Source organism: Melanerpes formicivorus, unplaced genomic scaffold, assembly GCF_026170545.1.
Source record: "Melanerpes formicivorus ecotype bairdi unplaced genomic scaffold, bMelFor1.0.p_v2 SCAF_9, whole genome shotgun sequence".
NCBI lineage: Eukaryota > Metazoa > Chordata > Aves > Piciformes > Picidae > Melanerpes > Melanerpes formicivorus.
The window spans coordinates 555,938-568,435 of record NW_027142361.1 but is presented as its reverse complement, the minus strand read 5'-3'; the positions used below and the strand labels follow the sequence as shown (position 1 = coordinate 568,435).

Here is a 12,498-nt window from a genome sequence, read left to right as displayed (position 1 = left end):
AGCTGGAGGTGGGGAGATTCAGGCTGGACGTGAGGAGGAGGTTCTTCACCATGAGAGTGGTGAAGCCCTGGAATGGGTTGTCCAGGGAGGTGGTCGAGGCCCCGTCCCTGGAGGTGTTTAAGACCAGGCTGGACGAGGCTCTGTCCAGCCTGATCTAGTGTGGGGTGTCCCTGCCCATGGCAGGGGGGTTGGAACTAGATGATCCTTGTGGTCCCTTCCAACCCTGACTGATACCACAATACTGATGAGCAGGTATTCCCCTCGCTCCTCCCTCCATTGCACCACTTTTGAGAAGAGCTGTATGAAATACATAATTTGAATTAAATTCTTAGTTGCTCAACTAGGTAGGAAGAGACTTAGTTTCTAAATATTTTTCAATATATTTAGACACTGATGGCTACTGAGGTCAGCAGTGCCACTTGTGTGGGGAAAATCTTTAAAGCTATTTCCCAACTTCTTTGTGGCAACAGCAGGAAGAGGAGACGGAACAGATGTAATGCTCTGTATAACACAAGAAAATAGGAAAAAACTTTTGGAACAGAAGTCTGATATTTACATAAAGTTTTGCCTTTTTTTTTTTTCCTTTTTTGAGTTCTTTTCAGAATGAGTCATAAAAATCTAAGTTATTAAACAAGGAAAACAAACATGTTTGTTTCAATTTTGCTGGATCTCAATGACAGTATACAAGAACTTACACAGAGGACAATCAGTCTATTCATGGAAATACAGCTTGATATAAGAGACCTAGAAGACAATTTAATTTTTTAAGATAGCATGTCCAACTTCAGTAGGTCAGTGTGTTGTGCTGAAGATACTTGACAAAAGTATCTGTTTTCACATCTCTGAGTACTTTCTGGCAATCTGAAATAGTGTGCTAGCTCTTTCTCAAATTGATGGGTCTCAGTGTTTTCAGATTGCTTGGCTTTAATGTGACAGGGAGGCTGTTTCTGCTTCCATGAGTGTATGTATCAGATGGGGAAACTTGCACAATCTTTTTCCTCCACCTGCTCTCTCTTCCCATATACTTTCTGCCACCACAGATTGTGGGGTTGTTGTGATCAAATTACAGAAGGTTCAGATTTTAATTCCACCACCCCCCCCCCGACAGTCCTAGCATATAGAGTCTTGTTTTAATTTGATGAGGTTTGTTTGTTTTGTGTTTGTGTGTTTGGTTTTTTTTCCCCTGATTGACAGAAACTGTTAAGCATCAGTCCAAGGACAGGTGAGTAGTATAGGATTAGGAAGACAAGTGTGGAGCAGGAGAAGGAAATTGGATGTGAGAAAGCACAAGATGGCTCTTCTGTAGTAGCCATGTACTTGGATGTGAAGAAATCTTGCATGTTGAAATGTCTTGATAGATACCAAGATAAGTCCTTGCAGCAGCAAGTTACAGAATGTAATAAGGCAATAATTCCAGTGTAGATTCAGTACAGTTGTTGAAATTTTTTTTCCTTTTTTTTCTTCCTTCTGCAGATATTCCTGAAATACCAGAAAGCATCTCATTCTGCAGAGCACTACAGATAGCAGATTTCAGTGGGAATCCACTGACTAGGTAACTTCCACCTTCTTCTTAGTACTTGCCATGCCAGAATTAGTCTTACTGTAACAATTACAATTTTAAATAAGTCCTTAAAAGTTGTGAGCTAGGATCTCTGTGAAATCTTGCCAACAGTGTCTGTCTCTGGCATGGACTGCATCAAAAGTTCAATTTGAAAAGTGATGTGCATCTTTCCTGGGAGGGAATGAAATTTGTTAGCCAACCAGGAAAAATGTAAATCTGATTGTTTCAAATAATTTTAATTCCTCTTCTGAAATGCATAGGAAAACCATGCTCATTCTTGGGAGAGATAAGGCATTGGTTAGCATGAATGCATTGGCACAAACCCAGGTGCCTGACAGTTTGGAATAGACTTTAGATCAGCCGATGCAGATAACAGCTTTTACTAATGATTAAAGCTTGGACTAGCATTTCATCATCCTCCCATGATCTGGGACACGGTGAGATGCAGTAGCATGTGGCAAAAATGCACTATGTATGTCAGTAGCTGCTGTGGCTGCTGCCAGTCTATGTTCTGAAAAATGGGTCTGGGGATTATGCACACTAGAATTTTGTTTACATTTCTCTTTTCTGTTTGCTGAAGAATTTGGAATCTATCTAGTGAACTGAGGCTGGAGATAACAAGGAAGGGATAACCTGCTAGTTAATGACTTTGAATATTATTTGGAGAACTGTTTCCTAAACTAGCCCATGCCACAGAGGTCCTTTGTGATGCTGAGCAAGTCATATAAACCAGAGTATTCAAAGTGGGCTTTGCCAGCCTGCTTTGCTTTGCCCTCTTGGGTGAAGAATATTTGCACAATTAGTAGGCTACCTGGGGCACAGGAGAGGAGGGTGTCTGTAATATCTTAAGCTTCTCCTATGGTTTTGCAAGACAGCTTCTGACTTCTGTGCAGCTGAGATTCTTCAGAAGTGTCATTTGAATATCACCTATAGTGCATCCTAAGTTCTCTTGAAAGTCACATCTCTGAGCATTAAAGGGATCTTAATCCCTGTGCTTCTGTATCTTGTTTATATAGCGAGGATAACACCACAAAAATCCAGTAAAATAAACTGAGGCTAAGCTGACCAAACAACTTTTTCCCAGACATCAGTATGCAGTATATAAAGCTCAGAGCTGCATCTGGTGGTATTGAAATCAAAATTGTATGCATACAGAATTAACCAGGTTGGAAAAGACCTTCGATCATCAAGTCCAACATATCACTCAAAAACATCTAATAAACTAAATCATGGCACTAAGTGCCCCATCCAGTCTCTTCTTAAACGCTTCCAGTGATGGTGACTCTACCACCTCCCTGGGCAGCCCATTCCAATGACCAATCACTTTCTGTGAAGAATTTCTTCCAAACATCCAGCCTCAACCTCCCCTGGTGCAGCTTGAGACTGTGTCCTCTTGTTCTGTTGGTGCTTGCCTGGGAGAAGAGACCAACCCCCACCTGGTTATGACCTCTCTTCAGGTAGTTGTAGACAGCAATAAGGTCTCCCCTAAGCCTCCTCTTCTCCAGGCTAAGCACCCTCAGCCTCTCCTCACAGGGCTGTGCTCCAGACCTCTCACCAGTCTCGTTGCCCTTCTGTGGACATGTTCAAGTGTCTCAATGTCCTTAAATTGAGGGGCCCAGAACTGGACACAGTACTCAAGGTGGGGCCTAACCAGTGCAGAGTACAGGGGCACAATGACTTCCCTGCTCCTGCTGGCCACACTATTCCTGATACAGGCCAGGATGCCATTGGCCGCCTTGGCCACTCTGACACCAGCCTGCATGGGGTTGTTGTGGCCAATGTGTAGAACCTTGCACTTAGTTGTGTTAAATCTCATGCCTTTGGACTCTGCCCATCTGTGCAGCCTGTCCAGGCCTGCTCCTCCTGCCGGGCCTTCTTGTGGATGGGCATCACGTTGGCCAGCTTCCAGTCATCTGGGTCCTCTCCAGTGAGCTAGGACTGTTGAAAAACAATGGAGCTAGTGTGCTAGCTGTCCTTCTCATTTTTTTTTATACTGAGGAAGGCCTGTTACAGTTACAGTTAAGTGGAATTAACAAAAGAAGTGAGAGACTTTTTAATGGGGTTGATATTGATCTTTCTTGACAGTTCAAGAGAATTTAAAAAAATGCTTGATCAAGTGGCTTCAAAGTGTAGACATGTCCTGCAAAATATCACTCCAAGCTGTTCACTAAGTTAGAAAAACACAAATACCAGGAGCTGTTTGCACGTGGTTGCCAGGTATTTTCTGTGATGAAATCCAAAGTTTCAGTTTTACCTATATGACAGCATGTAAGTTTTGCCATTAACTTGCCCAGAATGGGAAGGTCTAGTAGTGGTGTTCTTTTTTGTGTGATATTATGGAACTTATTTTAGCCATTGATTCTTGCTTGTATTTCCTCTAAGCTTAAAAGCCAGTTAGAGGTCTTCCCAATTGATGTCCTACCATTAATACAGTACGTTGTCAAAATCAATTATTGATGAACTTGCAGCAGTAAAGGGGCTAGCAGGCCACTTTTCCTAGCTATTTTCAGATGATTTCAGGTTTCTATTAATGAAAAGCAGGCTTATTTATAGTAGATTAGACTGGGAGTCCACTGTATGCTATAGGTAGAATAATTTTAGATGGAAGCAGCCTGCAATGATCATTTAATTCCAGCTACCTGTCCACTTCAGGGCTGACCAAAAGATAATCAGGCTGTTTAATTCCAGTCCTTAACCTATTAAAGACAAAATGGTAATGAATAAAAAGGGGAGCTCACATTTTGGAGATATTGAGATGTTAATAAGGTCCAGAAAAATAACAGAATGCAGTATGGGGTTGAGCACATGAGAAGCACCCATTGCATGCGCTGTTGTGTTTCCCTGTAGGTGCAAATCTTTTGGCCAGCTGCTTGCAGGTCATAACATGTGCCTTGAGCTGGCTGATGGGGAGAGCAGGAACCAAATGTTGCAGCTTGAATTTAGGTTGCATGCTCTGGAGGTCAAAAGTTAGGGGTCTATGCCAGGTGCTTCTCCTCCTCAACCTCACTTCCTCCTTTACCCTATCCTGTTGCCAGTGAAACTGCAAACTGAGCTGCCTGGGGCAGCCCAGCTTGCAGTAAGAAGTGAGTGAGTGGTATGGGAATCTGTCTGAGGAGAGGGGAAGCTGAGCCTTGAAGAAAACTGGCTGGGTGATGGACCTAAAGGCTTTGGGAGCTCCAGGAGTGTTTTGCATATGTCTGCATTTTATAGTGTAAGAAGGGAAGGATTACAAGCTGTTGTGTTTGGAACAAGTAAATGTGAAATGCTGTAACAGGAGACTATTGTCTTCATAGTGAACAAATTGTTTCTTCAAAATGCAGCAACTGAAGAGCAGCCTAGTAGGTAAAAAAAGAATGGCCATACTGTAAGTGTGTATGTAACTGAAGGCTGAATAAATATAGTTTAATTATTTTACCATATTGTTTAAGTTTGATTAAAAAAAAAAAAAAGTTAAAAGTGCTTAAAATGTTCTGAAGCCCTATAGTTTTTAAAGTTGCAAATTTGGGACAGGGAAGAGAGGTGGTAGGAGACACTAATATTTTCTCTTCTTTGACTCAGATAAGTGCTAAGTCATAGGGTTTTTTCATACTATGATCCTTAGAATTTTCTGAGGATCATGCTGGAGTCTGGGCTTGCCTCCCTCTGTGTGTATTTGCTAAATAGACTCTTGTTTTGCACTGCATGCTCTCTTTTTTTCAGTATCTGTTGCATGAATGTGAATAATTCTGGAAGTCCTTGATTTCAATTAATATCTCCATAGGTTACCTGAAAGCTTTCCTGAATTACAGAACTTAACGTGTCTTTCAGTAAACGACATCTCTCTGCAAGCACTACCTGAAAACATTGGGAAGTAAGTTTTTTATACTTTATTACTATCTTATTCTATCTTTTTTGTTACATCTATTGTATAAATTACTTGTTTAATTGTATGTGATACACCTATAATGTTATTTGCAGGTCTGCACATTTTTGTGTTCTGTCCAGTCTGAGGGATCTGTTTAGGAAAAATCCCTTTGTGTTTTTGCTTGATATGCTCAGGATAATGCAGAATCTGAAGCGCGTGTGTGTATATTTTGGCTCTGTTCTCTTAAGTTACTCAAAAAACTTGGAATCTTAGGTGCAAAATTAAATATCTCTGACCTTTTGCTTTCCTTCATTGTAGTAGGCTATTGATCTGTTATTGTGAATATGTCAGATGGCTTGCAGCTTAGCTCAAAACCAGATAGTTGTTGGCACAAGGACAGATGGGTGAAAGCTGGCTGTGATGAGGATGGAAATTAGAAGGTTCCTAATTGTAAGAGCAGTCTGGTTCTGAAAAAAATACCTTCAGTGGAAGCTGTGGAGATGTTTTGTTGGTTTTTTGAGCTGGAATTTGATAAGCTTTTAAGTTGTTTGTTAGCTGTCGTAGTTTGGGCTGGGTGCCCTTCTGCTACAGGGGTGCTTCCTGTGTCCAGAAGTCCAGCCCAGTGGGTGGACACAGGAAATTAGGTTATTTCCTACCATGATCCCTTGCACCACTATAAGTTTTGTGGCGGGGTCTGGCACTGCCTCTTTTCTTCCTCCTCCGTCAGTCGGTAACATGGGGGAGAGATCTCCTGGCCTTGGGCCTTGCTAGGCCCAAGGCCACGGGGGGATGGGCAGTCTCAGATCTGGCCAGCTGAGACTAGCCTAGCAATGGGAGGGGGAAGAGGGAGCCCTGGGGGTCTCGGGTGTACCCCCAGGTAGGGATGGGTTTCTCTGGGTCTGTTTTGGGTTCTTTTCTCTCGTCACTGTATCTCTAGTTCTCTGCACGCACTCACTGTTCTATTTAAACTTTCCATCACTTTTGCAATCTGTTTGTCTGAGTCATTATTTTTTGCGCGTGGTGGGGAGGGGGTCTGCCCCAACCCATTACATTTTGGCGCACCAACGTGGGGCTGGCTGTTGTGCCCACTCTGCAGATCGATTGCAAAGGATGGAGAGTTTAAATTCAGTTCTGGGCGTCGGTTTGGGTTTGGCAGTTGGGGGCTCAAGTGATGTTGCTGGGGCGGCCGTGTAAGCTCTTGTGGATTGTGGGGGGATGACTGGTGCGCTGCCGGTGGCGCGGACCCTCTGCTATTTCAGGCAGGGGTGGTGCTCGACCATCGGCATCGGGGTACCACTTGAGAACGCGGAACCTGCCCCTCCTCCGCGGCGGGCAGTGAAGTGGGGGAGGGGCAGCGGCGAGCAGATCAGAGTCAGGTCCGTTCTCGCTGCGGGGATAGAGCCAGCCGCTGCGAGCGGGCGAGCCAGCTCCCGAAGCCCCGGGGGGCCGACGGGGACTCCAGCTGGAAAGCCGTTTTCAAGGGCTCTGAGAACGCGCGCATGGCTTTCGCTGGAGAAGCCGTTTGAGTGTCCGAGGGGTGGAGGTGATTTTGATTCTGCGCCGCGGCGGCAGAGGTGGGCGGAGCCCTGCTGCGGGCGAGCGGAGCCGGCGGACCCGGCCGTACACTCGGGCTGCGGCGGGCCCGGCCCTAGTCTCTTCCCCGACTTTTTCGGACGAGTTCCGAAACTGGCGCCGAGCACCTGGCTCCACCTCCCTTCTTCTCAGTGAGCTGTGGTGCTGCCCCTCCCTTTCCAAGGGGGGGGGGTGTGCAGCCGGATGCTGTCTTGCCTTGGTACTGGTACGCCTAGTGGGGGGGCGGAGTACCTCGAACAAGCATCCGTGTAGTTGGACCGCAGTTGGAAGCGGTTGATTGCGGCACCCTGGATGGGTTGAAAAAGGCAGTCGTGGGTTGGATGGTTTCGACTGGCCTGCCCCAGGGGTGGAGAATATGCCGCCGAGTGATTATTTGTGAAAAGTAGAGGCTTGGCTGAGAAGTCGTGAGGCTGTTCCAGGTGACCAGGATGCCCAACGGATCCATGGAGAACTTGCACCGCAGGAGAATGAGTTCTGCATCGCCGGGAGGTTCCACTGGATGAAGGAAGAAGAACTGGAATGAACAGACACTAGAGCCTGACTGAGAGACTGTTTGAGTGGACGCCCAGATGAAGACACGGACTTCGCCGGACATGTCATCAGTTTTCTGATTTGATGATGTGTTTGGGTGCAGGCATCATGGTTTGAAATAAAGGGGTGGCTCCTGTCGTAGTTTGGGCTGGGTGCCCTTCTGCTACAGGGGTGCTTCCTGTGTCCAGAAGTCCAGCCCAGTGGGTGGACACAGGAAATTAGGTTATTTCCTACCATGATCCCTTGCACCACTATAAGTTTTGTGGCGGGGTCTGGCACTGCCTCTTTTCTTCCTCCTCCGTCAGTCGGTAACATGGGGGAGAGATCTCCTGGCCTTGGGCCTTGCTAGGCCCAAGGCCACGGGGGGGATGGGCAGTCTCAGATCTGGCCAGCTGAGACTAGCCTAGCAATGGGAGGGGGAAGAGGGAGCCCTGGGGGTCTCGGGTGTACCCCCAGGTAGGGATGGGTTTCTCTGGGTCTGTTTTGGGTTCTTTTCTCTCGTCACTGTATCTCTAGTTCTCTGCACGCACTCACTGTTCTATTTAAACTTTCCATCACTTTTGCAATCTGTTTGTCTGAGTCATTATTTTTTGCGCGTGGTGGGGAGGGGGTCTGCCCCAACCCATTACATTAGCTCTGGAAAGTAGAGTGGGATTGCAAGGACAGATTCCAAGTTAGAGACACATGGAAAGTAAAGTGAACATTGGTTATTTGTCTCATTTTGCTGAGATAAATACCTATACTTGGAGAAGGAAAATCTCTCTCTTGTTAGTGAAGAGAAGGAATATGCCTTCCAGTTTGAAGAAGGAGAGGTAATTCTATGTCTCTTCACTTGAATGTGCAAGAATAGCTTTTGCTGGTTCAGATCAAAGGCTCATCTATCTCATCTTCCTTCTACAGCTGTAGTGAATAGATGCCTAGTGAGGTACAAGAAGAAAATTGTGTGTTAGATTACTTCCCTTTCCATCCCCGACTGATTCTGGTTCAGCAGATTTCCTGAGGATTTTGGTTTGTCTAATTAGTAACCCATAATGAATTTCTCTTCCACATACTTGACCAGTTTTCCCTTGGGCTTATGCAGATATCTTCGGTATTCTCCCCTGGAAAATAACGGCATTGGTCTATTAGCCTTGATATTGATATTAATTTTTGTTTATTGGTTGGTTTGGTTTTTTTTTTGTTTTGGTTGGGGTTTTTTGAGCCTGGCTCTACCTACCTTGATTATGATCCCTAGTATTGGAAGAGGTAGTGGGCAGTTGGTCCTTATGTGCTTGCTCTGCCATTGGTGCCTTTGTAGTTGGTTCTGGATTTTTTTTTCCTAGGCTGGAGAGTCTGTCTTGCTATCCCAGCTTCAGGAATAATCTTCCTAGAACTGAAGATGTTTGTGCTTTAACTCAGAAAAATTATAGTTTGTTTCTTTCGTTGAGAAACATTTTATAGAATTTGAAATTTCTTGCAGCATGTAATTGCTCCCTGTCTTCTTTCTGTCCCCTCTAATCTTTTAATCTGCACCTGCCTTTATGGTTACCTTACCTGTATTATTATTCTAAATTGCTATGGATTGAAGTACTTCCATCTTTCTTCAAAAAGCTGTGGTAACTCAGATGTTTAGTCCTGAGTATCACCAAAGACCTATTAATCTTGGACATACATTCATAAAATGAAATGTTTCTAACATTGAGCAGTCAGCGTAGTCACTAATAGTAAAACCCAACTGTTTTTCTAAATGGAGGAGTCCTCCAGAAGGTATCTTATTATTAAAAGCTCCTGCAATGTAGTCAAGTTCAGACCAGCATTGCTTTAGCCACTTCCCATGGGTATGAAAGCTGTCAGCTGGCATCACTCCAGCAACAACAGAAGTGTAAAATATCTTTTGAAACCTTCTGCAAACACTAACAGGTACAGCTAACATGCACCCAGTGACTGTGGCAAAGGCTTATCTAAAAATTGCATGGGTTGGGGTTTTTGTGACATTCTTCCTTTTCTGTAAAAGTTCACAAAGCTTTTCATGCAACTTTTTGTGCTGCTGGCAGCTAAGAACAGGCTTGTTCAGACTTTGTGGTTACTAAAAAGCCAGACCAAAAATTTGGGATCCGGCCTGATTCTGAAAATGAATACAAGCAATATGACAAGCTGAAACTGTTCCCAAATCATGGGTGGACTGCTGCTTTGCAGACAGTAGCTAGAAGACGGTTGCTGGATTCCCTGAGAGGTCACTGGCTATGGTGGCTCTGGTGTCTTGCTTGTCTTGTCTGCCATTTGGTAGTGTGAGTGGTGACAGCCACTATTTTGGAGCAAATGACTAGAAACAACTTTGTTTAATATAGATACTAAACATTTGCAGAGGTGTCAATATGTGAAACTGTGCAAGAATAAGGGTAAATTTTTTTCCTGTTATTGAGCTGAGGCAGTCCAGGGAAATGCCATGATATTGTTTCAGCCCTATGTGAGCTGTTGTAGAGCAGCATAGCTCATCCTCCCTCAAAGGCTCTGTCTGATTTCCAATATTGAAGCTAAAAACCAGGAGTCCTTAACAGCTTCATGAAGAACCATATACTTGTCATAATGGTCTTTGTCATTTCTCCTGGAGGGTTAGACTTTTAGTCAAGTCTGACAGGCTTGCTTTGATCTGGGAAGTGCTCCCAGGATACCTATCAAGAATATGAATATTGTAGTTTCACAAAACTACCTTAATAATATTAGAGGCTATTGAATTTATGCTTAAAGAAGCAGACAGAAATGTGTGGGGCTGTTGTCATTGGCTCATCAGGTATTCATCATAGGTGGAAATATGACACCTAGGAGAAACTGATGGCAAGCTTGGGCTAAAGATGCATACTTTCCAACTCAAAAACATATTAATTGAACATGAGGAAAACTCATAGGGTATCCACTCAAAATGTAACTGTTCCTGAAGTCTGTTGGAGAGTGCCTTGTTGATGGAGAGAGAGACCTGTCTGGTTCCAGCTGGAAATTATTGGGAGGTCAAGTTTGTAGATAATCAGAACTGCAACCCGAAGTACTTATGGGTCACTTATTTCAGCACTGCTTAGACCACACCTTAAGTACTGTGTCCAGTTCTGGGCCCCTCAATTTAAGAAGGACATTGAGACACTTGAACATGTCCACAGAAGGGCAACGAGGCTGGTGAGAGGCCTCAAGCACAAGCCCTACGAGGAGAGGCTAAGGGAGCTGGGATTGTTTAGCCTGGAGAAGAGGAGGCTCAGAGGAGTGTTTGGTTAAACCAGTAAAATGCTCTGTGGTTCTCTAGAGATTGCCTACTTGTGCTCTTCTTTCCCTTCTCTGTTCTTATCTCTGCACTTGCTGGGACCCAGAAAAGTGCTAGGAATTATAAATAAAGTAATGCTAATTGTGTCTTTCTAGCTGAAGAGCCAAGTAAAGCTCAGGGGTATTTTGATGTGCTTGCAAATGCATTACTGGAGTTTGTGTGCTTTGGATAATAATCCATGGTGTTACTTGATGGAATAGGCTAGAACTGTGCTCTATACAAGATATGTCAAATAGTTATTAAGCAAAAATATACTGGTAATTTATTCTGCTACACTTAGGCTTGTTTTGAGAAAAACATGGAAGTCCCTGTGCTTGCTGCTGGTCTTCTGGCAACTAGAGTATATGGAAACGTAGGAAAATGCATCCTAAACTCATACAATCTTACTCTCTTAACTGTGGAACTGCCTAATTCATCTTCATATAGTACAGTGGCTAGTATGGACTTAGAATCTTCTTATTTATTTATTTTACTTTTTAAAACTACCTTCTTAAAATCTTGTGGCACTGGGAATTTACCCTAGTGTTGTAAATGGGCGTCGAAGGGTTGGAAGGGTAAGGCCCAAAAGCCTCCTCCCTCCCCCCTGTAAAGTAAAGGGAAAGAAAATTGAAGGGAAAGAGAAAAAAAACCTCACAGATGAATTAGCAAAGCAGTGGAGCTGTATATTTACAAAGCAATGTAGGATATGCAGGGAATATATACAAATTTACAATATTTACAATATATACAAAGATATACAACTAAGTAGCACAGAAATGAGAATTCCCCACTCTGCTGAGGGGGTTCCCCACCTCCGCTCTCCCCTCTCTCTCCCCTTTTCCCCAGAGCAGGTTAGAAAAGAGAGAGAAAAGAGAAAAAAAAAAAAGTTAGAAACAGTTATGTGATAATTGGAAAGCAGTTAATATAGCCCTTTGCAGGTTTATCAGTTTCAAGGCCAAAGCCTTGGCTGAAAGCCCAGAACAGAGAGCTGCTGCTCGGCGGAGGAGCGGAAGAAAGACTGAAGATAAAGTGCCGGAATGCCCAGGATACCCTCCTGCACTCCCAGTTCAGAAGGTGCTTCCTCCCACTTTACCAATGAAATTAGTTTAGATCCTTCTTTTCGTTTATCAACTTCCGTCCACCATATTCCCTTTCTTAAAGGCACAGCCTCAACCGGTCACAATGGGGAAAGCAATGGAAGTAATTTGAAATATTTTCTGAAAAGCAATATTTGGAATGTTAGTTTGAAAGTTCTTCCTAACAGCAGATAATTGCCTTGTGGTGAACTGTTAGTGGAAGTGTTTTCCTCGTGAAGTCAAATATCCAACCTATTTTTCACGTCATCATCGTCATCATCATCATCATGATCCAGGTTGGAAGAGACCTTCAAGATCATCGTGTCCAACCCATTAACCGATCCAACCCCCCTAAACTAAACCATGGCGCCAAGCACCCCATCAAGTCTCCTCCTGAACACCTCGAATGATAAGCAAGTGTGGCCAGTTGACGTTGCCCCCTTAAGAAAGGGAATATGGTGGACGGAAGTTGGTAAACGGAAGGAATAGTCTAAACTAATTTCATTGGAAGAGTGGGAGGAAGCACCTTCTGAACTGGGAGTGAACTGGGAATGAACTGGGCACTCTGGTACTTCTACCTTCAGTCTTGCTTCCGCCTTTCCATGGTGCAGCAGCTCTCTGTCTG

General features: G+C 44.1%; 1 protein-coding gene across 2 annotated transcripts in view; it reads left to right on the top strand.

The window, feature by feature from the left end:
- The window catches only part of LRRC1 (leucine rich repeat containing 1), a 227,046-nt gene that overhangs the window by 85,782 nt on the left and 128,766 nt on the right, over positions 1–12,498 (top strand). For both annotated transcript variants that reach the window (XM_068142944.1, XM_068142945.1), the window contains exons 3-4: positions 1,474–1,552; positions 5,322–5,411. In XM_068142944.1, the coding sequence (XP_067999045.1) occupies positions 1,474–1,552; positions 5,322–5,411 (169 nt within the window). The remainder of the gene's footprint in view (positions 1–1,473; positions 1,553–5,321; positions 5,412–12,498) is intronic.